The sequence below is a fragment of the Podarcis melisellensis genome (genome assembly GCF_964234715.1).
Source record: "Podarcis melisellensis genome assembly, chromosome: 9".
NCBI lineage: Eukaryota > Metazoa > Chordata > Lepidosauria > Squamata > Lacertidae > Podarcis > Podarcis melisellensis.
In genome coordinates this window covers 38,554,243-38,581,625 of record NC_138541.1, presented here as the reverse complement: position 1 = coordinate 38,581,625, position 27,383 = coordinate 38,554,243, and the positions used below count along the sequence as shown (strand labels likewise).

General features: G+C 41.0%; 2 protein-coding genes and 1 long non-coding RNA gene across 7 annotated transcripts in view; 1 reads left to right on the top strand and 2 right to left on the bottom strand.

Annotated features, from left to right (window-relative positions):
* SH3D19 (SH3 domain containing 19) overlaps positions 1-17,344 on the top strand; it is a 64,411-nt gene extending 47,067 nt beyond the window's left edge. For 4 of the 5 annotated variants that reach the window (XM_081925980.1, XM_081925979.1, XM_081925983.1 and 1 more), the window contains 10 exons: positions 120-188; positions 279-419; positions 1,157-1,229; positions 2,569-2,699; positions 5,789-5,847; positions 8,621-8,808; positions 9,073-9,116; positions 10,211-10,397; positions 11,681-11,778; positions 12,657-17,344. In XM_081925980.1, coding sequence (XP_081782106.1) covers positions 120-188; positions 279-419; positions 1,157-1,229; positions 2,569-2,699; positions 5,789-5,847; positions 8,621-8,808; positions 9,073-9,116; positions 10,211-10,397; positions 11,681-11,778; positions 12,657-12,773 — 1,107 coding nt within the window. In that variant the 3' untranslated portion in view covers positions 12,774-17,344. The remainder of the gene's footprint in view (positions 1-119; positions 189-278; positions 420-1,156; positions 1,230-2,568; positions 2,700-5,788; positions 5,848-8,620; positions 8,809-9,072; positions 9,117-10,210; positions 10,398-11,680; positions 11,779-12,656) is intronic. The other variant, XM_081925981.1, reaches the window with a different exon arrangement.
* Positions 1-27,138, bottom strand: part of LOC309378273 — a 197,454-nt gene extending 170,316 nt beyond the window's left edge. The window contains exon 1 of the long non-coding RNA XR_014171980.1: positions 26,961-27,138. This is a non-coding gene — a long non-coding RNA (uncharacterized lncRNA). The remainder of the gene's footprint in view (positions 1-26,960) is intronic.
* On the bottom strand, positions 18,501-22,753 carry RPS3A (ribosomal protein S3A). Its single transcript, XM_081926205.1, has 6 exons — positions 22,601-22,753; positions 21,434-21,537; positions 20,993-21,180; positions 19,969-20,177; positions 18,963-19,072; positions 18,501-18,663 (listed from the first exon to the last, which is right to left on the bottom strand). The coding sequence occupies exons 1-6, from the start codon at positions 22,660-22,662 to the stop codon at positions 18,542-18,544; spliced, it is 795 nt and encodes a 264-aa protein (XP_081782331.1). The 5' UTR covers positions 22,663-22,753; the 3' UTR covers positions 18,501-18,541.
* Positions 27,139-27,383: the final 245 nt, after the last annotated feature.

Below are 27,383 nucleotides of genomic sequence, written 5' to 3'. Positions count from 1 at the left end.
CTGTATCTTTAAAATGTATTTTGATTTTCTTTCTTTACAATATGTAATAAAACATTAAGTTGTGTAGCAAATTGACAGGAGCTATTTTGGACTGAAACGTTTGAGTTATTTGTCTTAAGCTTCCGGTGCCTCATGGAATCGCCAAGGAAGATATCTCTCCACAAGATCCCAGCCATCTCTCTTGCAAGGTAAAGCTCTTTCTTGTGGCTTATTCATCCATATGCACATGCTACTTGCTGAATCATGAACCATCTAACGGCCTTTTGTTAACTTTAAAGCGTGGGGATGTGCTTGTGCTGGTGGACCATGTTGACAACAGCATCATTGAATGTCAAAAGGGTGAAGAAACTGGCAAAGTTCATTCATCCCAGATGCAGATAATAACTCCACTGGATGAGAGTTTGAAAAGCAGACAGAGGGTATGAATTTTAATATACGTATCAAAAACTGCATAGTTGAAACAAATTAGAAAAAAATAGACAATTATCGAGAGCAGGGCCTATAGCTTCCTGTACATTTCTGTAGATCCTAGCATGCTTTGTATTAAAAAATTTCTTACTCCAGGGCAACACTATTTCACTGGAACAGCAGTTGGTGAATCCTAATCCAAAACATAATTTTATTATCTTAGTATAGGATGTTAAGCATCTCGTGCTATTAGGTTACTCTTAGAAGTATACCAAGAGGCCTTTATCTGTGGCTCTTAACAAATTAAAATGGATATTGTGTTTTGAAATGGTCAGCATATTTTGCTCATACTTCCCAAGGGGATTTTACTGTTATTGTTGGTGCTGTGGAGTTAGCCTATCTGAGAATTAGTTAGAAAACTTTGCAAATAAGGAAAAGGCTTAGACAGGCACACATCTCATTTACAGTAACAAAGCAGCGGCTTGCAATTTTCAGAGATGCGATTTTCTTTTCGCTGATGCATGTACTGCGCTGGTTTAAGATCATTGATTTTCAATGAGATCAGGTGGTATTAAAATCCAGATTAAATGAGAAAAGAAGCAGGCCCCACATTTTATGTCTTAACAGCTAACAACATAAATCGGTGGAAGGTTATATTTAAGTCAGTGATGGATGATCCACACAGAAATTAGGGCTCCCAACAAATAAACACCAAGCATCACAATTTCCAAATCTACTGTGTTTTAAGGATTCGGACAATATGCAGAAGATTTCCGACCCCCGTGTTCCTCATGCGATAGTGCTGCATGATTTTCTAGGAGGTAAGTGCAGTTCAGTGGTAGCAGTGTAAATGGAAACAGTTAAAATTTTGGGCTCTTCTTTCTTTTTGAATCATGTTTACAGATTTTAGTTTACTGGTTCTGCTGCATGCCAGAACATACTGACAGTGCTAGGCTGTTTCTTGCTGGGAAACGGCAACATGCTTGAATCACTTTCCATTCATAGTTTCCAGTTTATTGCTTATAAGCAAACACAACTAAAGTGATTGCTGCAAGGGACACAATGCAGTGGCTAAGTGAGAAAGTTTAAAGGGGATGAGGATGATGAAGAAGAAATTGAAAGGATACCTGTGTAAGGCAGAAAGTGTACACAGGTCTGCGATGCCCAGAGTCACTCACTGAGTTACCTTTGTAGAAATGGCTAGATAACCATAAACACGGTTACAAACCTGGTTGGCCTGTGGGCATCGCAGGTTTGATAGGCTTCTGGGGTTCCTTTCTGGGCAGTTTTCAGAGGGACATGGTGTCAGAGATACAGTGGTACCTCAGGTTACATACGCTTCAGGTTACATACGCTTCAGGTTACAGACTCCGCTAACCCAGAAATAGTGCTTCAGGTTAAGAACTTTGCTTCAGGATGAGAACAGAAATCGTGCTCCAGCGGCACAGCAGCAGCGGGAGGCCCCATTAGCTAAAGTGGTGCTTCAGGTTAGGAACAGTTTCAGGTTAAGTACGGACCTCCGGAACGAATTAAGTACTTAACCTGAGATACCACTGTATATGGGTAGACTTGAGAACAGGGGAAAGGGGCCCAGTACAATTACTGCAGCTTGCCTATTGTGTACAACTACTGTTTTGACATACGGCGTGGGTAGATATAATGTTCTGGCACTGCCATAGACACACACAGAAATGGTTCATGGCTTAAATTAAACTGCATACTCTGTGGATTGCAAGAAGGTTAGCACAGAAGGACTTGCCCCAAAGTTTCCAAACTCCACCTGCACCCCCACCCCACCCCTTTTAAATGTAAATAATTGGCTTCATTTTGTTGGTATTAATATGCCTAGTGACTCTTGGGAGGAAATTTAGAATCATAGGATGACAGCCAAGTAAATTAGACCCATTGATTTAGCAGGCAGGTTTTATGTTCATAGGGAAGATGTAACCTAGCTCCTCTCTCTGTGCTATTGTAAGGGGCTGTGCTGGCTCCAAATTCCAGTATGCTCCTTACTCCCAACCCTAAATAGTTTATGTTATAGTATTTTTCAAGCTCTGGCTTGGTTTTGCATACAGTGTTTGTTTTAAATGAGGCTTTTCTTAGCGATATTCAATATACTAGGCTACAACATGAACAGGTATAATTTTTTGTTGTCCACAGAACATGCTGATGATTTGGACCTCTATTCTGGAGAGACCGTTTATCTTCTGGAGAAAATAGATGACGAGTGGTACAGAGGAAAATGCAAGAATTGCACAGGGATCTTTCCTGCCAGCTTTGTCAAAGTTATTGTAAGTAGGCCACTTCCAGTGAAATATGGTGCATTCCATCTATGTACACATCCCAGTTCTAATTTAATTTCTCCCCTGTGCATTTTATTGAGCATGCCATATAGATAAATCTTGCTTGAGTGCACAAAACCAGATATCAAGTTGCTTGTGAGGTGCAGCAAATCTATTTAATCTCGCAGCTCTGCCTGGCAGTTTATGGGCATCATTTTCATGATAATTTCAAGTTAAGTGAGAACACATCCTTTACTTAATTCAAGTGTGTTCATAAATCACCCAAGAGCATATTGTGCAGTTTCTCACAACAGCAGCCATGTTACTTTGGGGCTTCTTCTTGGTACATCAGATCAGATTGTCTTCCACTCCTACGCTTAAATAACATGACCACCCATTACGGGCTTCAGTGTGTCTGTATATCTCCTAAAGAAGGAATGGGAATGTCAAAATCTTACAAAACCCGTTCTCTGCAGCTGATGCTGTGGTTGTATCAAGCAGGGTTCCAAAATATGCAGCACTGGGAGAAACAAGATGTAATTTAAGGGACTCTGCGTGCGTTTGTTATTTGTGCAACTATAAAGCAGGAGTGGCTAACCTGCGCCCGTCCAGATGTTTCTGGACTCCAGCTTCCATCAGCTCCAGGAAGTGTGGTCAGTGGTCAGGGATAATGGGAGCTTGGAATATAAAAACATCTGGAGGGGTTCCAGGTTAGCCACTCCGGCTACAGGCAAAGGAATCCAGAATGACTGGTGGCCAGGGGAACAGAAGATTGCGGCTTGCAAGAGTCTTACGGCTGCTCTGTGATTTATCAGGCATTCAGGGACAGTAAACTATTAGCTTTTGCTCCACGATTCACCTTGTGCCTTACCACCACGGCCACACCTTGTGAATCCATTGAAGGATTTAAGAACTTTAGAAACAAGAGAGGAACAGAAGAGTGCTTTCTGCTTCCTGTAGGACAGCGGTTCTCAACCCTGTGGGTCCCCAGATGTTGTTGGACTACAATTCTCATCATCCCTGAGCTCTGGCCGTGCTAGCTAGGGGTGATGGGAGTTGTAGTTCAACAACATCTGGGGACCCACAGGTTGAGAAAGGCTGCTGTAGGGGAAGTATACTGAGCTGTGTGCCCTTGTCTACAACAATCTGTTTTGCAGGGTCTGTCTGTGTGTCTGTCTGTCTTATCTATCAATCATTTGCTCTTGTGATGGTCTGAAAACAACAATAAATTGCAAAACTATGAGCCTAGAGTGACTGCTTTATCTAATGTTCATAAATGTGTTTACTGAAGGGGGGGAAATACTTTGGGGGTGGGCGGGATGTTTTTAGAATCATAGTATTGTAGAGCTGGAAGGGACCCTGAGGATCGGATCATCCAGCCCCCTGTAATGTAGGAATACACAGCTGTCCCATATGGGGATTGAACCTGCAACCTTGGCATTATCAGCACCACAACCTCTAACCAACAGAGAATAATAGATTTTAAATTGGAAGATTGAACATCAGTCTCAGGATGGGGGGGGGGGAGTTGCAGCATGTCTTTTGCAGAGATTCTGTATTTCCATCCTTAGAAACATTTGGTTTTAGTAAGTAGCAAGGGCCATAACCAAAATGCTCCAAGGAGCTACGTGAGTCAGAAAAAAACCTGGCTCAACCCATCTGACAACACTGGGATTCATTAACCATATGCGCTTGTTAGAATTTGGAGTGTATTTCAGTAATTCTTCTGTTTACACATTCTCCAGAATATTTTCACGTTTAACATATTTAACTCAGTTTGAAATAGGAATTGGACACCTGTTCCATGCAATTACTTTTTTTGGTAACTTGGGGTGCCTGCTATACATGTACAGCAGATAAATAAAATATTCATCTGGGGGAGGAGAGGTACCTATTTATCTACTTGTACTTTGACGTGCTTTCGAACTGCTAGGTTGGCAGGAGCAGGGACCGAGCAACGGGAGCTCACCCCATTGCGGGGATTCGAACCGCCAACCTTCTGATCGGCAAGCCCTCGGCTCTGTGGTTTAACCCACAGCGCCACCCACGTCCCTTAAATAATGGTAGTGCCATAAATAATGGCATTGACCTCATGGAACTGCTAATAAACCCATCTCTCTACAATATGTAGGCTTCCAACACAGGTTTTGAGGTAAATGGGTGAACACACCTAAGATTTCAACATGGACTGTTAATGATGCCAGTGAAAGTGCAAAATTCCTTTGTGTGTATGTCTAAATATGTATGTTATTTTCCATTACCAACCATTTAGACTGAAACTGTTTAGGTGAAGATTCATTGGTAATTCCAAAATATTTCTATTAGGCAGGTGAATTCAAAACCAAAAATGAACACAGATTTTACATAGATTCCCTGATGTGTGGCAGAAGAGATTGCAATTCTGCCATCTAATAAGAAATATTGGTTCTGGAAGCAGTTATTGCTTTGCTGTAAAAGTTTACAACACTCACCCTAGGGTTTCTATGACTGTTTATAGCATATCTCCTTGAGTATAAAACCAAATGCATAGTGGGAGAGCCTCTGGATAATAGATTGTTTCATCCATCTTCTTAAAATTCTGCTTCTGTATGAATAAAGTAGTAGGCTTTGCGACATATGTTTATTTGTTTTGGCTTGCAGATGGTGAGATCCAGGAAATCAAAGTCCTGGAATGGATATGTCTGAATAATTATTCTGACTTTTGTGACATGAACAAGCAGATAATAGACTGTAATATCAATTAGGAGAAGGAGCCAAAGGCAACAGCATGTAATTATTGTACTCTCAGTCCTGATTTCTGCCAGTCGTGTGTGCAGCCAAGAGAGGACTGTTGATACTGAAGTATGGTATTGGGAACAAAAAAAAAGTATAGAACATGGTGTGCCTTCCAGAATATTGAATCAGAGACTTATCCTGCAAGAAACCCCTTTGGTTTTGATGCGTGACCAAAGCATTCTAATAACTGAACATTGCCACATGAAGGCTGCAGGTGGAACTGCAGTTTTATCAAGCAAGTCTGTATTTTTAAGAATTCTGTTTTTAAAGCAGAGCAAACCTCTGAAGCTGGACACTTACATTTTCCTACGTCTTCTTCCTAGGTTGATATTCCAGGAGAAAGCAACAGGAAAAAGGGGCACTTTTCATCATCCAGTATTGTGTAAGTTTTCACAGCAATATGCAGTAAATGTCCAGAGAACCACAAGCAGAGTTCTGATTTGTCAACAAAGAAGCTGCAGCTGCACACACACACACACACACACAACTCTATTCCTCTGGGTCATGGAATTATGTGGAATAATGTCTAACGTCGTACAGGGGACCACAGCTGGATATAGCAATAAGAATCAGACACCCACATGAATAAAAATGCCTTCCACTCACACTAGGGTTTCTATGAAACCTGTAACCTGATTCTAAAACTTCATGCGCCAGCACACAAGTTCCTTAAAATGCCACGATATTACAAAATAATGTAGCAGAACTCCAGGCTCTCTCATATTGTGTCAGAAGGTATGATTAGTGAGACAAATGATAGTGGGAAATGTTCTACCTGACTTTGTGCTGCTTGATTCCTGCAAAGTACTTTTTTTTAAAAAAAAAAATCAGTATTGTTAATTCAAAATCAATTACAACGTAAGGTAAGGAACAAGACGCTTTTTGTGTGCCGAATATAAACATTAGTTTGATTTGCAATGATTAAAGGAACTGGCAGATGGCATCATCCCTCAAACGTGTTTTTCCAAGGATTGATGTTAATTTGTTCTAGGTGTAGAGCCTGTACTTGCGGATGATAGGCAATAAACTGTCTGAAGGTAAAAAACAGTAACCTATTTTGATCAAGATTCTCATTAAAGACTGAGTTATGTGAGGAAGGTAACAATTGCAAATTTCTTATGTATCTGTGAGGTCCCTGCTAAATCAAAACATTTGCATATATCCAGTGACACAGTGGATCTGTCATTCGAAATATTGTTACATAGCATTTTAAAATTGCAATTAAGGTACTGGATTGATTGCACTCAGTTGTAGAGTGTCTGCCTACTATAGGATTACTTTTTACAATTCTTTTTCATTTTTAACTCTGGAGTTAATTTATTGTTTATTGTTTATTTATTTATTTATTGTTCTTTGGTAGTGTGCAGAAAATTTATTTATTATGTACAATAATCATTCAGTAGGTTAATGGGAACATCTGTCTTTTTATTTATTATTAGAATTTTCACTATGGTAGGAAAAATATTTAAGAAGGCTGGACATTTTACTTTATATTTCAGACAATAACAAGTGATTTGAATTATTTCCATTTGTTATCAATCTGGAGATAAACCACCAGCTGCCAATGTCATTAAAATAATATTTCAGTGTCATCTGCCCTCATCTCCAACATGGCTTTAAGAATACCTTACTTTGAATTTACTGTTCTGCTAGTCTCTCCCCCCCCCCCCCCACTTTGCAGATATCCTTTTTTGTTCAGCCAGTGATGAAAACAGAGACAGCAAACTGCACACAAACGAGATATCACTGAAACTTTTTAAATTTTCTGGCTTAGAAATAGATACCTCAAGGCTATAGCGGTCACTTAAAATATCAAACAATAATTATTTCCCACCTCAAATTTTATGAGCCAGAGAAGAATTCATGTCCTTCCCAGCCAATGCACGAGTCCTTCCTGCCCACGTATCTGGCTGCTGGCTTGAACGAAGGCAGGAGCGTTTCCTTGGGACACCCCCCCCCCGGCTCAGGTGCATTAATAGTAATTCATTTTTTCCAGCCTGGTTATGACCTGAAGTGATGGGTTGTCCCTCTGCTCATAGTACTTACTTTACCAGCTGTGAATTGCAGAAGCAACGTTGATTTCCAGCATATCTGCACTTCTGAGCCTAATAACTGGACGTAATACGCACAGTTTTCTTTGTTTGGGACCACTTTGTAAATTTCACCTTTCCACCCACGTTGAGTTCATGTAGGCTGGTTTGCAATCACATGCAGAAATGTTAAGTGTTAAGTTGAGCTCAGTATTGAGGTACAGTGGTACCTCAGGTTACATACGCTTCAGGTTACAGACTCCGCTAACCCAGAAATAGTGCTTCAGATTAAGAACTTTGCTTCAGGATAAGAACAGAAATCTTGCTCTGGCAGCGCAGCAGCAGCAGGAGGCCCCATTAGCTAAAGTGGTGCTTCAGTTAAGAACTGTTTCAGGTTAAGAACGGACCTCCGGAACGAATTAAGTACTTAACCCGAGGTACCACTGTAGTTGCATCAGTTCCTGCTGGCAATGTCTGTGCACTACACAGTTTACATAAATGGATTTCTATGCAGCCACCCACCTGCACCTGTGATCCCAGCGAGAATTTGCATTACAGTCATACCTCGGGTTGAAGTAGCTCCGGGATAAGTATTTTCGAGTTGCACGCTGAGGCTACCCGGAAGTAACAGAGCACGTTACTTCCGGGTTTCACCACTCGTGCATGCACAGTCAAAATGACGTCACGCACATGCGCAGAAGCAGTGAATCATGACCCGCAGGTGTGGGTTGCATTCGCTTCTGGATGCGAACGGGGCTCCGGAACGGATGCACTGTATATAAACCAGCTGCTCAGGTCTGAGCATTAGGGGCATCTTTACAACCTGGCCTCACCGAAGAGTAGATACTGCATTGCTTGACAGCTGTACCTACACAGCACCTACGTAGTACCTGTTTGTGTCAGATATGGGTAGAGATTCCCTGGAATGGGCTTAACATCAATGGAAAGAGGCAGGCTGTTTTTTCAAGTCAGCAGTCAGTCCATACATGTGATGAATGGGCTCATTTTGAATAAAGCTGTTGTTCCATTCTTAATGTGGTTGATGGTTTGGAGCAAGAGTTTGGGGGGGGGGGAGCTATTACTGCTGTTCCTTTGAGCTTTGTTTTGTTATCTTTGTTATTTTAGAGGCCCTAGATGTATAGCTCGATTTGAGTACATCGGAGATCAGAAAGATGAATTAAGCTTTTCGGAAGGTGAAATTATTACTTTGAAGGAATATGTCAATGAAGAATGGGCTAGAGGAGAGCTGAGAGGCACATCTGGAATTTTCCCCTTGAACTTTGTAGAAATTATTGAAGATCTCCCTGGACCAGGTAATACAGAAAGCAATTGTGAGTAACATTACAGTCCAAACCCAAGATTCACTGAGATGAGAGATGCTGGATTTGCAGAGCTTGGGCTTTCTTAGTTGAGCCAGGGCATAACTCCCCCATCCTGACTCAGCCAGTCGAACATACACCGATCCAAATCTTGGAAGTGGGTACTGCCTTAACTCTTAATCTCTGTATAGGGCTTTGAAAAGTTTGGGTGGTTTATAAGTGATAAATAATAATTCCCTTTATCATCCTCTTATATAGATGGTGGAACATCACTGAATAAGAATTCTGTGCCTGTGTCACAGGTAATCCATTTAACATTGTCTCACGCTAGCAGTAGGCATTATAGTTTCTGCTATTCACATATGTCTGGTAAATATGCCATTAGGTATACCTTTAATTAACATGGATGGAATCCAGTTTTCACACCCTGAACAGAAGCAGAGGGTAGGGTCGCTGAAAGGGTAAGGGAGATAAAATGCCCTAGTACAGATGTGGAATGGAGGTGGTGAAAACACTTTTGTTCCGCCAACAATTCTTTGAGTTGCTTAATTTGCTCTTGGTTTTCACTGGTAATTAGATTTTTGTTTCTGCTACTGATAAAGATGCCCTAGATGTGCTTGTAGAGATGAGTAAAAAGCAGTCTCTCTTCGGTGACAACAGAATTTATAGCTGCACAGAAGCACTGGACAATTAATATAAAATGAAAAGAACTGAGAGCTTGGCTTCTAAATCAAAAATACCATTAATAATAACTTTATCAAATGAACAAAACGTTATTTTTAGGGGCTGGGGAACCCTTATTATCATATTTTGCAAAATAGAAAGCATTATTATTCCTAGGCACTTCTTCATAGATTCATCCTAAACATGATCATTTATAAGTAAAGCACACCAAATTCAACAGCTCTTTCTTCTGGCATATATGTTTAGGATTAAAAACCTGCAGTGACACATTCTCAAATATGGCCATCATTTTCAGATGCAATCATTAAAGGAAAATGGAGTCAAGAGAAGGAAGAGCAGACTTGCAGGAAGCCCATTCATTTCAGTTTCCTCTTGCTGTTGCATGCCCAGGGGTCTGGGTTGGAAAGCAGTTATATTTTTGTACTCATTGGGCTTCCGCTTTCTCCATGAAAGTCAATGAAATAAGATGTGTGTACTCAGAACGCCACATTACCTTCTGCCTTTTAGTGTAAGGAGCGCACAGGGAAATAAGCTACTTAAACTGAGCCGAAAGATATGCTATCTTTTCTTTGTGCTTCACAGGCCAGGATTGATATAAAGCTTTTTTCACCAGTAATCTGCTTTAAGCCTATTAAATATTATGTACATAAGTAATGGGGGCTGGGTTGCTTTCCATACAGTAGCAGGAAAGTTCTCTCTTCCATTTTCGCAGCTGGAAGGACGTGCCGGACAGTGGTGTGATGCACTCCATGATTTTACAGCAGAAACGCAGGAAGACTTGTCTTTTAAAAGGGGAGATCGTATCTTGATATTGGAACACTTGGACTCAGAGTGGTACAGAGGGAGACTGAATGGAAAGGAAGGAATTTTCCCTGCAGTGTTTGTTCATGTTTGCTCAGGTAGTGCTGAATGGAATGGAAAATGGGAATTTCTTGATCTAGTTTTGTATAAACTTTTAAGGTTTTTAGAAATGTATGAAGTGGATTCAAACATGAAGGGCTTATAGTTCTTTTAGGCCTTTGATGCCTTAGCAGGTACGTGGAAAGGGGCTTTAGGACATGGGTAATTTGCATGGTCCACTACAATAGATGGACACATGGCAGGTTGCACAAATGCATTTCCTTAAATGCCCATTCTACATGATGCAGTTTGCTGCCAATCAGCTTTGTTCATCAAATTGCTGCCCTTGAAAATTTTGATGCGGAAGCTCCAATGCTTCCAGGGCAGATGAAATCCCTTTGAATTAATTTATAAATAAATACTGCCACACTTCGTGCTGTTCTAGATCTCTATGCAGATGCCACACTTTAGCTAGCTCCTTCAAAATGGAAGGCAGTTTCTCAACACTCAAATGCGCTTTGTTGCAGTGAGTTTGCAGATAAGCTTATTATGGTGGCGATTAGACGGGCAGACAGCCTCAGTTGGTCCTTGAAGCGTGACACATTCTGCCATGGATCTAACAATTAGTCCATCCCTGGGAGAGGCTTGGTTACATTTCTAAATAAAACATCACTATCACACACAGGGTTTAGTATCACAAAAAAGAAAGAAAAAGCAATGAACTCTTAAGGGAAAACATTTGTTTAGACAGAGAAAGAGACTCGCTAAATTGACAGAGATGGATGAAGAGTGTACCTTAGTGATGTACAATTGTCATAAATTCCATGGTATTTTTGGTACCCAGATCCTAAAGCTGCAGCATCATGTGGGATACAAGCAGCACAGTCCCAACCTGTTGTGCTTATAAAAATCCCACTAACCTGCTGTTTGAGTGTCTTGGGACAGTGCCAGTTACTGGTGCAATAGCACTGACATAGGCCACAGGTTTGGCATTATCTCAATGTTTTGGGTACTATCATGCTCACGTCTCTTCAGCTAGGGGGCAACAGGGAAAGAGTGGTTCCTAACCTCACACAATGCCTCAACTTGACTTCAACTAACTCCGTGCTTTTAGAAACCCTGAACAGTTTCCAAAACTCCCACTTGTACTTGTGTTTCTGCTTGGAAAAAGGATGGGGAACAAACTTTTTTCTTAGGTATACAATATGCATCCTGCTCTCCTCTCCCTTTCCACTCAATCAAATTTTAGACGAAAGTAAGAAATATGGTAGCTAATGGGAAACAGTATAGTACAATTGCCATTTTTGCGATGAAAGAATAATACTATCATTCTGTTTTACAGGAGGAACACAGTCATCACAACCTCCAGGTACTAAGAAACAAAAAGCCAAGGCTTTATATGACTTCCATGCTGAGAACGTAGATGAACTCTCCTTCAAGGTATCTTTTTAAACCCATCCATTTTGTTTATTTGCCACACTGCAGTGCTAAAGGTGGCACTGTGTAACTCTTAAAAATATTGATCTGCATCTTTTTCAGTTGATAAGTTGAATAAGTATATTTAGAACAATTCTTCACTTGATAGAGCTACTTTTGAAGTATTGTTACATCGAAGCCAAGGAGCTGACTTAAGATTGAGTCAGACTATTGGTCTAGCTAGCTTAGTATTGACAACCATAGCTGAAAGCTGCTCTCTTAAGGTTTCAGTCTTTCCCGTCTCCATCTTGACCCCAGGGATTGAACCTAGGGTCTTTTCAACCACTAAGCTACAGCCCCTAAAATATGAGGTCATATACTTGCTGTTTATTGCTTAAATGTTTGGGCCTCCCTAAACTGAGTAGGGGTAAGGGATATAAACTTAAGTGTGCATGGAGACAGGAAGCCTCAGATTTAGTCCCTAGCGTATCTTAATAGGGTTGGGTCATTTGAAACCCTAGAGCACCTTAGCTAATCAATGTACACAATGCTAATACTGTATACTGATGATCAATGCAGTTCCTATAGTATGCTGAATACAACTGAAAATAAGAGTGAGGTGACAACGAAGATAAGAGTGAGGTGCTGTTGAAATTGGTGCCACAATCAGCTACCTCTCAGCTGACAAAGAACATATTGACAAACAAAATACAGCCTGCAATTTGGCTAGTCAAGGAAAGTCTTTATTTTGTGCAGTAAGATTCATTTCATCCAACCTAAAGGAATGGCAAGCGAATATAGAACTTCAGCAGAATGCCACTAGAAGACCATCTATGGGAACTTGACAATACTGAAAAAATGTCACCCTTCCAGATTTATATTTACTCTAACTATTCCACCAGGTTGGTGATATCCTAACTGAACTGGAGTCTGTAGATGAAGAATGGATGACTGGAGAGCTACATGGCAAAACTGGAATATTCCCCAAAAACTTTGTCCAGATTATACATCCCTCCTGAAGATAAAACCTAGTTTTGGACCATCTGCCTACAGAAGCCTATACAAGCAAATACCTTACTAGCACAAAAGCACATTACTGCAGGCAGCAAAGGTTGCCCTCTATGATCATATGATCTACTCTTTGACTATCAAATGCATTTTTGCACTATTTTTATAAAGGTATACTAGAATATACAATATTTTGTAGACTATACAATATTTTGTTTCACGTTTACACTTATTTAGAAGTCTTGCTCACTCATTCTTCCAAGAAACGGAATTTGGTACAATACTTGACTGCTGGCAACTTGCATTTTAGCAAATGCAGCTAAATATTCAAGCTGCATTCTTCCTTTCCAATGCCATACTATACTTAAATCAGTAAACACTAAATAGCCACTGTGTGAAAAATTAGCCCTGATGTACAGTCTGATCACTGTAAGGTACAGGGTTTGGTGGGTTGGGTTTTTTGTTTCAGAAACCATGTTAAACTACTTATTGCTTACTCCATCACTTAAAGGATTAAAATATCATGAAACACGATTCTAGAACAATGTTTCTCAAACTTGGGTTTCCAGCTGTTGTTGGACCTCACCACTGGTCCTGCTAGCTAGGGATGATGGGAGCTGTAGTCCAACAACAACTGGAAACCCAAGTTTGAGGAAACGCTGGTCTAGAAGGTTACTCAGTTATATGAGATGAAGCTTCTTATACCAATCCAGACCATTGTTCTATTTAGCCTAGTACTATCTACTCTGACTGCCAGTGGCTCTACATGGGTTCAAGCAGTAGTTTCTTGGTTGCTATCTGATCTTTAACTGGTCATATAAAGGACTGAATCCAAAACAGTATGTGTGCAGGGCACATGCTTCACCACTAAATTATGCAGACTAGTGGCTCATTATCTAGTAATTACAGTATAAAAGGTTCTATTCAGAATGCTGCCTTCAATTCAACCTGGTGCTTTATACCCTTCATTCTTTCATATTGTATTCAATTTTTTAAACCTTTTGCTGACTTCCCTTGTCATCTTTTCACCATATTTTCTTGAACTAAGAGTACTTTTGTGTTCGAAATAATGTTGCATGTGAAAATATGCCTCGCTATAGGTGACATCCAACTAAGACATACTCATAGTGGATCTGCAGAAATCAATGACTTATTTCATTGAGTCTATGCTATGGCTTAGTTGGATACCTCCCTATATGACCGCTTCTTTATAACAAGTTAGACATACCATAGTTTTGTCAAAAGTCTGTATTGCTGCCCATGGATTTTGTCTTCCTGTGTGTCTCTAAAAAGTGTGTAACTTACATCTAAGCTGCATGCTGGTTTGTTCTTGCCTGCCTTTTTCAGAGATGAATCTAGTTAAGATGATAAAGGAAAAATAGCAATTCATTGGCTGTATTATACTTATCCTACATCTGTAATGCAGGTCTGTGCTGAATAATTTTTATTACACACCCACACACACCCAAGTTAGTGTAGGAAACAGCACTTTATGCATATACATTAAAAATCTGATTAAGCCACAGGCAACTAGACTGAATCTAAACTGATAGCAATTACATAAAGATTTATGTAAATTCAGCTTTCCTAAGTCTTTCCCTGAGCCGTTCACTGACACTCCAAAATTGTATCTTCAAAAGAAGGAATCTTCCAATTGCATCCAGAGCAGGCACCTAGGCATTTGAATTTTAACAATGTTTTTCAGAGACTGACTAGAACTTTTGACTACTAACATCTTGCTCATAACAAGTTGAGTTCTACATAAATTAATGTCTTCACTTTCTTCCAGCCAATTGGGTAGTTGTATGACATAGGTACAAATAATTTATTTCTGCGTGGGCAGTAGATACCCAGTCTTCTTCAGATCCTTGCTATATTCAGCTTCAAATTTTAAAAACAAAACTTTGTTAAAATACAAGGATACTGAAATTACAAATACCCTCCTCTGAACAATATGAAACAGAATTAACAGTGCCTGGAACTGCAGGAGGCTTGCTTCTCATCCAAGTATACAGAAAGCTTCAAGCAGCTACAGGTTGCTTTTAATTGCAATTCTTTTGCAATCTGGTCAATTGAGGACTGAGGTGACTAATGCTGATCAAGAACCTACTCAAATTGACTTTGTAGGTGGCTTTCTCCAAATTTTATCTCCTAATCCTTTTCAAAGTTCCCCTTTAAAAACAAGTCAAATGTCAACTGGATATTTTTTACACAGGACTGTCCCTAGACCCAGGATAGTAAACCTTGTTGATATTAGATGAACAGGTCTGGAGAAACCCCATACTGTATTCAGATTACCGTAAATTTCTTCCCCCTTCCCTTGAATAAGGCATTAAGCTGAAGAACTCTTCATTGTTAGAGAAGTGACTTTAGGCTTAGCACTGTACTAGGAAAGGTAAGGGAGGCAAGATTGTTTAATTGTACCTAATATGTCATGATTGACCACTTTCCATCTCATGGAAAGTTTTATGTATGCTACTTAAAAGGTTTGCTTAAAGAAAATTCTGGTTACCTAATCTTTATAAGAACAAACTTCCTCTGTGCCTTTTCATAGATGAGTCATACATACTCACTCAACTTGCTTTCAGTGCAAAATGTATATGGACTACTATATGAATTCTCACACCTAAAACAGTATATGGGGCTTTGCTAGTATGAAGACAATACAGTGGTACCTCAGTTTAAGAACAGGCCTGTTTTCGAACGATTCGGTTTACAAACTCCGCAAAACCAGAAGCGGTGTCCCGGTTTGCGAACTTTACCTCGGTCCAAGAACAGAATCCGAACGGTGGAAGGGTACCGGTGGCAGGAGGCCTCATTAGGGAAAGCACACCTCAGTTTAAAACCTGTTTTGGTTTAAGAACGGACTTCCGGAACGGATTAAGTTCGTAAACCGAGGTACCACTGTACCAGCCTTTTCATCCAGCTATTATGGATTCTATAACAATAATTTTATTATTTATACCCCGCCCATCTGGATTCTAGTTGCAGAGCTGTATACGTTCTATGCAAAAGCCACCTTTTTCACCATATAACCCTGGCTGTCTTATAAGAGCCATTAACAGATTCTCATTCTATCAAAGCTATATCCTGTGCAGTTACTAGCGTAAGTTACTGAAGGTCACCTTGAAGTGCCCACTGAAAATCAATTCCAGATTCAGGGTAATGTTTACTTATTTGTTGAAAATGCCTGCTTTTCTAATGATTTTAAAGAAATATTGCCAACAGAGATTTAAGTATTAAGGCAGTTGGGAATTGCTGACTTTTTTGGCCTCTTTAATGAAAATGCATTAATTGCTTTTTCCTAAATGGGTATTATATCTATTAGCATCTCATTAATTTAAATAGGCAACTGGCTGAGTGTTCTTTTAGTCTCATTGTTCTGCATACCAAGATTGCCAAATGCAACAATCTCATCCCAACAGTGCCATCTAAGAGGGTCATAATACAGCTTTAATGATCAAAACTTGAAAAATACTCATTAAAAATTAAATGCATGACTAGTTGACATCACTTTCCAGAATGGGACTATGAAGTATTTTAGATAATGATCTAAACTCCACAGCATACCATTCCGTGGGAAAGCAGGATAGGGCAAATTAGTCTAAAATATATATGCAATCATAAATGTAAACCAGGGACTGTTAAAGTATACGAGTTTATTTTAAACCTGCAGGGATTTTTAAACTTACAAAATCTGCATACAAAAGCCACTTTACCTCTGGACATTCAGTGTAGTCCCCCTCCGCTTTATGGTACCCCATGTTTGTTTAACCAATAAACTTTTCTGTTTGACTGAAACGGTGTAAAGTGAAACAACTGACTGGACACTGTGAGCATCATGCAAAGTTTGGTTTCATAGATTTGTAGAGCTGAAAGGGACCATGAGGATCATCTAGTCCAGCCCCCTGCAATGCAGGAATATGCAGCTGTCCCATACGGGGATCGAACCCTCAACCTTGGCGTTACCAGCACCAAGCTCTAACCAACTGAGCTATCCAGGCACAAGTAATCGTAAGTTCAGCTAACATGGTCCAGAAGCTGCTAGGATGAAGGCATTATTTACAGAGTTCAAAGTTTACTGCTTGCTCCATAAAAACCAACAAGATTTACTGTGTTTTCCAAACCCAGAAACAAGCTAGGCATGGCCATTTTGAGAACTCTATGGAAACCATGAGCAGGCCCAGACAGAGGGGGCGCCATATGGGCCACGCCTCCGATTCCAAAGGGGGCCTCGGTCAGCATATTCACAATTATTTGTATACTTATTTATAAGACTTCAGTTATCCCCAGGCTAAAAAAAGGGGGGGGCACATTTTCTACGTGGCCTGACCTCTGCCTGGCTCTGCAAGGCCCTGACCATGAGACACAATCTTATACTTAACAAGATTACCAAGCAAGCAAATATAGATCATCTTTTTTTACTTCCATTTTATGTTGTCCAAATACCTACTCCGTCGTCACAATAATGTGCCTACTAAACAATACCAACATTTCCCAACCAGTTTCTTATGTAAATTTCAAGATACTTGTTATGCGTAATCTCTTGCATATATTCAAAAATAAAATTTGAATTCAAAAATTGTTTCTGAGTAAATATGTGTAAGATGCAGCCTTAGATAAAGGTAGTGGTGATTAAAGCTATTTCAGTGAGCTCGGTCTCAAGTGTCATAGTATTAAGAGTGGGTTTATTTATACCAGTGGTGTCCAAACTTTTTTTCAAAGAGGGCCACATGTGATGAAGTGAAGGGGCGTGGGGGCTGACCAAAGTTGACGACCTTTTAGGGTTGGGGTTGTTGAACTTCTTTTAGGTTTTAAACCAACCAGCGGACCAGATTAGGCCCCCAAAACAGACTTTGGACATGCTTGATTTATACTATTATTAAACCAACAAAGTTTCCAATGTAAAAATTTCTAATGTTAATAGTCATGCTTCTGAAAAAACAAGTATTTAACTGTGCTTCAGTAAAACTGGTTTTAATAAACCTAGGAGTACAATCCTAAATCTTTCGGCACATAGCCGACATGCCCTTTTGTTGCAAAAAACTTAATACGCTTACATACAAGAGACAGAATGTCTGCCTCTCTGTGTAGATACCAAACAAAATCACTTGAAGAGTAATTGACTTTGATTAAGTTACTACCTGAGCTCAACCGTTATATATTATGTTCGAAGCCACCCAGATTGCCTGGGGCAACCCAGTCAGATGAGTGGGGTATTAACAATATGAATAATAATTTCTGAAAGTTTATTTTGTTGAAAGTGGCTTGATTCGCAGACTATTTGCCCAAGGTGTACGGTAAGAATTTCAAATACATCAAATAGTAAGTAGAAATTGCACACTGGTTCTTAACACACACTGCAACCCTTTCTTTATATCAGCATTTGATTGACAGTTCACTATTCAACTTGTTAATGTCCATATTTTCTTACCAACTAGTTTGGTTGATGCAGACTAAACTAATTTCAATGGGAACTACAACTCAACTTACTGCCTTTAGAATCTTCAATGTCTCAAGTATTAATTGACAACATGCTTTCTAGATAGAGAAGCAAACACTGAATAGCTGTACAAGCATTTCTCTTCAAGTGGCTTTAATTATCTTATTCAACCATAGTCACTTTGTTCAACTACTACCTACAAATCACTCTAATATCTGCACTCCATCTTCTATACCTTGAAGTATAATGGCCAATTGTGTTTATAAAAAAGAAAAAGACACAAAGCCCATAACCATGCCATTTATATTAAATCTTTTTTTATTTTTGTATCTGATTTTAGACAGACTCTTGCACAGGGGGTTCATACCCATCAGCTCGCTCTACCTTGGCACCAGTTTCATCACCTGATGGCTTTCCAGCACCACCACCTTCACCATGCAGCTCCATCAGCTTGCCCACTGCAAATAATAATGGAACAGTTTGAATTAACACAGAGACAATTTTATGCTATGATTCTACATTTAAAGTTAACAAAGTGCTTCTAAAGAATGAAGCCATGTTTAAAATTAAATTGATTGGCTGCTCAATACACTTTTTGAAAACAATCAAGACTTAACCTTTTATGATTTATGGGAATGTCAGAATTTGAAAATAGTAATCACTGTTTCATCTGGGACCGAAACAAATTGTCATCATTCATTCCCAACCAATGAATATAGCAAAAAATATTATTCAGAGAAGATACCAAAATGCTTACATTCAAACTTGGGCTTCTTAAGCATCTTGACTTTACGAACATAGACATCATGAAGGGGGTAGATGGACTGACACGCTTTTTCTATGTCTTTCCCAATGCTGTCTGGGATGCTAGAATGGAAGAAAATAAAGTTTGACTTTGTATGTTCGAATTAAGAATCACAGTATTGAAACCCCCCCAAAAGTAGTACCACTGTTTTTGGTAGTACCATTACACATCCCCCCAAAAGTAGTACCATTACATATCCCAGAAAGCAGCCATTATTGCTGGAGCCTGAATGGAGATGACAGTTCTCCTCCACTGACTGTGCACCACAATGATAAAAAAAGGATTGCAACTGAACCTGTGACTCCATATTTGAGCCAAAAACTTAAAATGTTAGACCAAATGTCCACAGTAGCCAACCAAATGATTATGGGAAACCAATAAGCAGGACATGAGCAAAGTAGCACTCTCCCACACTGAAGAAACCATACTGCCTCTGATTATGGAGGCAGTGCATAACCATCCTGATTGGCACGTTGGCAGAATTATGCCCCATGAATTTGTCAGAAAGATCTCAAGGAGCAAAGTCACACTGTAACATACCTCCACAACAGGGTAAATCTAGTAAGGAATTTCATGGTGCCTGTCTCTCAGAAACCCCATCACAAACACAGGATGAGATTGCTACACGTGACTAGGAAACAATTCAAGAGAATTCAATATATTTGCCTAAAATTTGGGAAATTTTGGATAAAATTGGATAAATTATTTGGCTAAAACAAGTATTAAGATACAATGAATGAGTACTAAGAATATTGTTTTCATAATGCAGAGGGGCTGACAGAGCAACTCTCCCACCATAAACTGAAGCTGACAGGACTGTGCTGTATGGAAATGGGTGTTAACGGTTGGCCTAGAACAGCTAAAATCTGCTGGAATATTTATATACACTGCTATGAAAATTAAAGCTAGATGGAATAAAAACTGCCTTCCTAAACATGGGACACAAATTTTAACCTACAGTTTATTGACAACTTCTTTCAGGTCATTTGTCTGCACTTCTCGTGTCATGATTTCCACCATCTTCTTGCGGATTTGGCGGACTTGCTGGTGTTGGGCATAGGAAGTCTTGCGAATCTGGTTAGTTCGCTTCTTGGTGAAGCCAACACAGAAAAGGCGCAGAAGATATCCATCTGTAGTTTTTACATCCACATGGGCCTCAATCATTGTCTGGAAAAAATTAACAGTTGTTCAATATACCAAAATAATGTACTTGAGTAAAAGTGTCTACTATAAATCTTGGACCAAGCAAAAAGACCAGGTATTCAATGCTCAGTGCAACAAAGGAAGGATTATATCAACACAGTCATCCAAGCAGCCACATCTACAAATCAACACCCCCATATCCAGTTACCGCGTTAGAAACAGAATGCCTGGTTTTCATTTTTGATCCAGACAGCTCAAAGGTCGCATTTTTCAAGACATCTTTGATTCTTGAAATTCATTCTGATTGTGCAGATAAAATATAACTGATAGAATTCTACAGGATGTATTGCTAGTTTGTGAAAAGTCAAGTTCCATAGATCCCCAGGCATGCACCTCTAGATGGTGGAAACATCAGGCGCCAGCCTGGCGCCTGGGCACCTTCACTTGGTTGCAAGAGGCCAATAGCCAGGTGCAAGATGTGGCTGGCAAATTTCAAATGTTGCCCAGTTAGCTAGCAATCTTTCATGATTATAAAATTTCAAATATGAATTTGGCACTGTGGGTATGCTGTGAAATCTTCATTCACTATCCAGTCAGACTTTTAAAAACAAATCTGCTTTTATAGTTCCAACAAAAAAACGGTTTTCTCCCCTTGAAGATGACTGTGAGTGTGGGGAGAATATTCAATGTGAGAAGGTAGAACTGGATCCAACAATGGGGCAAGTTGATCCTGTGGTGCTAAGAGAGGATTATCCAGTACCTAAGATTTCCACCACCCTGCAACAGCAATGAAGTGTAGCATTTACAGATCAGCACAATTACATGCAAATATTACTAACCTGCCATTTTTTGACCATTGAACACATTTTGTCACGTGTGAGATCCATTCCATGAAAGTTTGTCAGACAGTTTTTCCCTTGCACATCTTCTGTAATCAGTTTGAATTTACGGAAGGCAACTTCGTCATTCTGCAGGTCAGCAAGACTTACTTCAAATACTCGGCCCTTAAGTCCATCTGAGGCAATTTCTAAAAACACAAAATGTTAACGTGTTTCATGCAGACTCATAATAAACTGCTAATGTAATAGCTAGAAACAAAAGTGTTTTGCCAATTTATTTCCTCCAGGGAATATGCACAGGAGTGCAAACTTTCCAAACAAACTGCCCTATAGCCACTTTCAAGAAATTTTGAATTCCCAAGGCAGATATTTTTACCTAGCAAGCCTTAGAATAATTTTTTTTTTTAAATTATGTAGCAGTTTTCTATCTAAGTAACTTACTTGTTCCCTGAGTCCTGGTGACCAATGTCTTCCCAATGTTTCGAATATTGAACATTGCTGGGGCCTTGACATCATACCAGTCCTTCTTTGAAAAGGGATCAACCCTGATTTCCAGGAAAAGAGAAAAACTTTGTCAGACCTGCAACTTCCTATAATTCCAGAAACATTTGGAATACAGGAAGATAGATGTCTTATACAGAATAAAGATTTCTGGGTCCATCTAGCATTATCTATCCCCGGCAACACATCTCCAGGGTTTCAGTGAAGTCTTCTCCAGCCCTGCCTGGAAATTCTCACAACCCAGCCTGGGCAGTCTGCATGTGACTCCCTTGATATCCCAACAAAACACCAAAGTTAATATTTTAGCAGTTTTCACCCATCTACACTGCATGCACTGGGCCTGCAAGCAAGTCCCGATGCTAAAAACTTTGCTTTTCACCCTTCTAAGTTATATCAAGAAAGGCTTAACTGGTGCTGAATTTACAGCACGGTCCTAACCATGTCTACCCAAAAGTAAGCTCAATTCAAGGACAAGTCAGGTGAGGCTAGCAGCGTTAGTCAACTGGCACTTTACATCTCAGAACTACGCTACCTGAGAGCTTTGGAGCCACCAGGCAAGATGATCGCCAGTACATGATGGTTCTTTGAAACTCCCCATTTTATTCCAAAGCTCTGCTTATAGCAGGGTGCACGCTGAACTAGGCCCGACAATTGCTAGGCCTAGAAGGGAAAGACCCTTAGATTTTCCACCTTTCTTCAACAGCCTGAATAGCCTCCCTGCCCCTCTCTCTGAGAAGGGCAGCTGTACGAAAAGGCCACTGTAGGAGTCGACAAATTTCAAGCCCCATAAGCCCTGCAATGGAGGGAAAGGCTGGACGGCGCCCCCCAACCCAGGCCCCCAAAATCGGGGCTCCAGGCACGAGATCTGCAGCCCTGCCCCTCCCCGCCCCTGGGGAACTCGCACGTGCCCGTCCTAGAACGATTCCCGCGCGCTCCCCGGCCCGCCCGCTTCCCTTAGAGAGCCGCCATGTCAGCAGCGCTTTCCCTACACCCACCAACCACTCTCCTCAATCCGACCAACATCGGAGGCATCCGACGTTTGCGGGCCGCGGCTCCCCCTCGGCCGCGCTCCAGCTACCCCGAAGCTTCTGCCCCGGCCTGACTTACACTTTCTTCTTGGCACCTTTCTTGCCTCCTTTGGTGAGGCGCTTGTTCTTGCCAACCGCCATAGTGCCGCGCCGGGAGAAAAAGAGGCCGGAAACTCGACGCCACGCGAGATTATACGAGAACCGGGCTCGCGCGAGATCTAATGCCGCTTTCCGCGCGTATCGCGAGAAGCGGAGGGTCTCGGAGGAGGCAGCATGCGGCGGGAAGTCACAGCGGCCTCTGGCGGTAGGTTGTCTGTTTTGCACTCTCATCCGAGTTAAGGAAGTACGTCCAGGACGCCTTTCCCTTGTTGAATCAGCAATGTCTTTTCCACGTGGTACAGGCTGAAAATCCTCAAGGATTTATCCCTGGTAAATGCACGCGACACCCATGAAAAAAAAGCATATCTCTCCCGCGAAGTTGCTTCTTCGCAGAACTCCTTTCCAGCAAAAACCAGGAGATTCTTATAAAACAGGCACAATGCTACTTTCGATTATTCTCACAAGGTATTTTAGTGTTGCATTTAACAACAAGGCAAAATGCCAAAAACTTGGCTATAACAAAGGAAAAGGGGCATGTACGTTAATATTCACATGTGTTGAAAGCTGAATACTTTGTTTTTGAGTTGCACAGAGTGGAGGTTAAAGTAAGAGCGGCTGGACATTAGCATGATGAAGTAGGGAAGGCTGAACATTGTCAGCCAAGCCTTGATAGTGATAGTTATTACAGTACAGTGGTACATCGGGTTAAGTACTTAATTCGTTCCGGAGGTCCGTTCTTAATCTGAAACTGTTCTTAACCTGAGGTACCACTTTAGCTAATGGGGCCTCCCGTTGCCGGAGCACGATTTCTGTTCTCATCCTGAAGCAAAGTTCTTAACCTGAAGCACTATTTCTGGGTTAGCGGAGTCTGTAACCTGAAGCGTATGTAACCCGAGGTACCACTGTAGTCGTTAGATCTGAGCTCCTCAGAAGCCCTCTTGGAAGAATTATATTGAGGGTTTACATGCAGGAGGAAGCGAGGAAGGTGAATATGCTTGCTCCTCCACTAGTTGGTGGGCTGCTGTCTGAAGTGGGAATGCTGCTTGCACTGACTCAGTGGATGATGCAGAATCCTGATTTCCAGGGTTCTATCAGAAGGTCGGTGGTTCGAATCCCCACGACGGGGTGAGCTCTCGTTGCTCGGTCCCTGCTCCTGCCCACCTAGCAGTTCGAAAGCACATCAAAGTGCAAGTAGATAAATAGGTACCGCTCCTGCGGGAAGGTAAACTGTGTTTCCGTGCGCTGCTCTGGTTCGCCATAAGCGACTTAGTCATCATGGCCACATGACCTAGAAGCTGTACACCGGCTCCCTCAGCCAGTAAAGCGAGATGAGTGCCGCAACCCCAGAGTCGGCCACGACTGCACCTAATGGTCAGGGGTCCCTGTACCCTTTACCTTTACTATAACATGAAAAGCAAGTACAGAAAGTTCCCCAATTCACATGCTTTGTAGAGGGTGAGGAGAATCTTGCAAACCTACAAAAATTTACTCTAAGTAAAAAAATCAAGAGAAATGTCACTTAAGGGAACTACATCATTTCCTCCGACTTTTTTTCCTAACGAGATAATAGGTCTTCTTAATTTCATTACTATTATTTATTAAATTTGTATGCTGCCCTTCAGCTGGTCAAAGACCCCAAAAAAGTTCACAACAGTAAAATACAAAATGAGTATACAAAATACATAATCAAACAAAAACAAACCAATAGTGTTGGTTTTTTTTAAAAAAAACAAATAGATTGTTGATCAGCCAGACAACATTCTCTGATTGAAGAGAAACCTGGTGCCTAAAAAAATGAAGGCGCCAGGAAAGCCTCCCTGGGAAGAACATTCCACAAACAGAGAGCCACCACAAAAAAGGCCTGTTCTCATGTTGCCATCTTCTAAACCCCTTGTAGAGGAAGCAAACAGAAGGGCCTCAAATGATGACTGCAGGGCCCAGGTCAGTTCACATGGGGAGAAGTTTGTCCTTGAGGTATTGCAGTTGTGAGTTGTTTAATCAGCACTTTGAACTGGGCCCAGACACTTAATTGGCAACTGGTGCAGTTAGTTCAGGATCAGTATAATATGCTAAAACGGTCTTTCCCTGTTGAGCAACTTTGCCACCAAATTCTGCATCAGCTGAAGTTTCCGAAACATCTTCAGACCTGCAGATGTAAAAGAGAAGTAGAGCTGTGTGTTGTGGGCATATTGCTGACAGCATACTCCAAAACTCTAGATAACTCCATTGAGCTGTTTCATGTAGATGTTAAACAGCATAGAGGATAAAATTGAACCCTGAAGAACTCCACATTGATGGTTCCACAGGGCCAAAGAGCACTCCCCAAGCATCACTCTCTGGAAACAACCATCGAAGTAGGAGTTGACCCACTGCAAAGTGGGGCTGCCTATCCCTAACTCAGATAGCAGCTCCAGAAGAATACCATGGCTGGTGGTATTGAAACCTGTCACGGACAATTAACAGGGACACATTTCCCCTGTCTCTCTTACAAGGAGAGGTCATCATACAGGATGACCAATTAGTTTCTGTGCCAAAAATGGGCCTAGACCCTGATGGAAATGGATCTAGGAAATCAATTTCCTCCCAAAGTGCCTGGGTTTCGTCTGTGACCACCCAAAAAACCTTGTCCAAGAAGAGGAGACTGTAGTTGCTCAGATTTTCTGAATCCAGGGACCCTTAACAGCCAAACCATAAACCCAGCACTTATACTGTAATACTACTAGTTACAGCAGTACTGAAGAATCTGGATTCCTTTCTCTTTCAGCAAAAGACTATGCTGGTGCAGCTTCCTCTTTTTAAAAAAACGGCAATGCATGTCTTACAAATAGGATCAATGGACTACATTTAACAATGGGACCTTAGAAGAGCAATTGAATGCACAGAACAGTTCAGTTGTCATTGCCCACATACTTTGAGATATGAAGGCCTGGAAAAACCCAGAAACATTTAGAAGAAAACATTTTCCTCACTTTTATTTGTTTTTCTGGCAAAGAAATTGGTTGTTTGGGGTAAAATAAAAACCACTCTTGTGCAATGTTTTCCCTTTCAAAAAGATATTTCCTTCGGTAGCACTTCAAACACTGCTGCAAATTCCTACATCCAAGATTCAAAAGGTAATTACCTCCTATTCTCTCACTCGCTGGATCATCACCTTGCCGTGGTGAGTGGGCCTGCACGTTCCTCTGATCTTTGTGAGCAAAGCCATCGGGAGTCTCATACTCCCAGTAGGGTCACACAAGCTAGTAAAATCTGTAGGAGGAGGAGAGGGATTACAACAGCAGGCCCATCTCAATCCAAGCATTAATTCCATTGAGTTTACAGTTGTGAAGCTGTGTCCCTTTTATTTTGTTTTTATTTACCCGTATCCCACTGAAAAGCACATAAATTTTTTTCATACCGCATTATGAATAGTGCTATATAACTCAATAACATTTTTCAATTTGTATGCGTCATAGAATCAAAGAACTGTAGAGTTGGAAGAGACCCCAAGACTCATCTAGTCTAACCTCCTGCAATGCAGGAATTTCAACTAGATCATACATGACAGATGACCATCCAACCTCTGCTTGAAAACCTCCAATGAAGGGGAGTCTACAATCCCCCAAGGGAGTCTGTTCTACTGTCAAACACCTCTTACTTTCAGAAAGTTCTGTTCAGTCAGAATCTCCTTTCCTGTAACTTGAATTCATTAGTTCGGGTCCTGTCCTCTGGAGCAGGAAAAAAACAAACTTGCTCCATCTTCCATGTGACAGCCCTTTGAAGATGGCTATCATATCTCCTCTCGGTTTCCTTTTTACCAGGCTAAACATAACCAACGCCCTCGACTGTTCTTCTTAAGGATTGATTTCCAGACGTTTTATCATCTTGGTGACTATCCTCTGCACACGTTCCAGCTTGTTAATATCCTTAAATTGTGGCGCCCAGAACTGGACACAGTCCAGAGGACTTAGTTGGCTGGGCAACCCAAAACAAATAAATGAATGGGGGGGGGACATGTCTGCAGCTTCCCTTCTATCCTAGCCATGTATTTGATTCCACGAGGCTTTTACCTTGCATTTCAAGGCATGGATTCAGATAATTAAAAGGTGGTGGTGGTTCTGCCTGTTGAAAGACCACTTGAAGCAGGTAGTGCAGCCATGCAGGCTAGCCTAGTCCCATGTCCCCAGGTTGCTTAGAAAGGGCTTTATAAATGTGGTAATGTATGGGGTGGGTGGGTCCTAGCATAATCAGGATGCCCTTTGTATGGAGATGCTCTTAGCCATCAGTGAGAAACATGGCCCTCCTAATCCCTGGGCATTGGTCATAGTTGCTGGGGCTGATGGGAGTTGTAGTTCAGCAACATCTAGAGCAGGCTTCCTCAACCTTGGCCCTCCAGATGTTTTTGGCCTACAACTCCCATGATCCCTAGCTAGCGGGACCAGTGGTCAGGGATGATGGGAATTGTAGTCTCAAAACATCTGGAGGGCCGAGGTTGAAGAAGCCTGATCTAGAGAGCCAAAGGTTCTCCAGCCCTGTTCTTTAAGCAATACAAATTTACTTGTATAAGAACATGAAAGCAAATATTTTCAGGGTTTTCAACATTGTTTCTAAGCGCCTAAAAATTTATATAAGTATACCTATCCAAAACCATTTGCGTTGCTCACATTCTACATATCTGGCATACAGTTGCATTAAAATTTCAAGTTAAGTAACTTGGAGGGAAGGTGTCATTTTGGATCTCTTATGGACACCCAGCATTTAGTCCAAGCGCTTCAAATTATGTC

Excerpts from the sequence above, each read along its gene's own strand:
- RPS3A (XM_081926205.1), bottom strand. The coding sequence starts at position 22,662 with ATGGCGGTTGGCAAGAACAAGCGCCTCACCAAAGGAGGCAAGAAAGGT. Across the intron at positions 20,178-20,992 it reads CAATGGTCAAAAAATGGCAG|ACAATGATTGAGGCCCATGT; the intron begins GTTAGTAATATT and ends AATTTTTTCCAG. Across the intron at positions 19,073-19,968 it reads AAAGAAGTTGTCAATAAACT|CATCCCAGACAGCATTGGGA; the intron begins GTAGGTTAAAAT and ends CTTCCATTCTAG.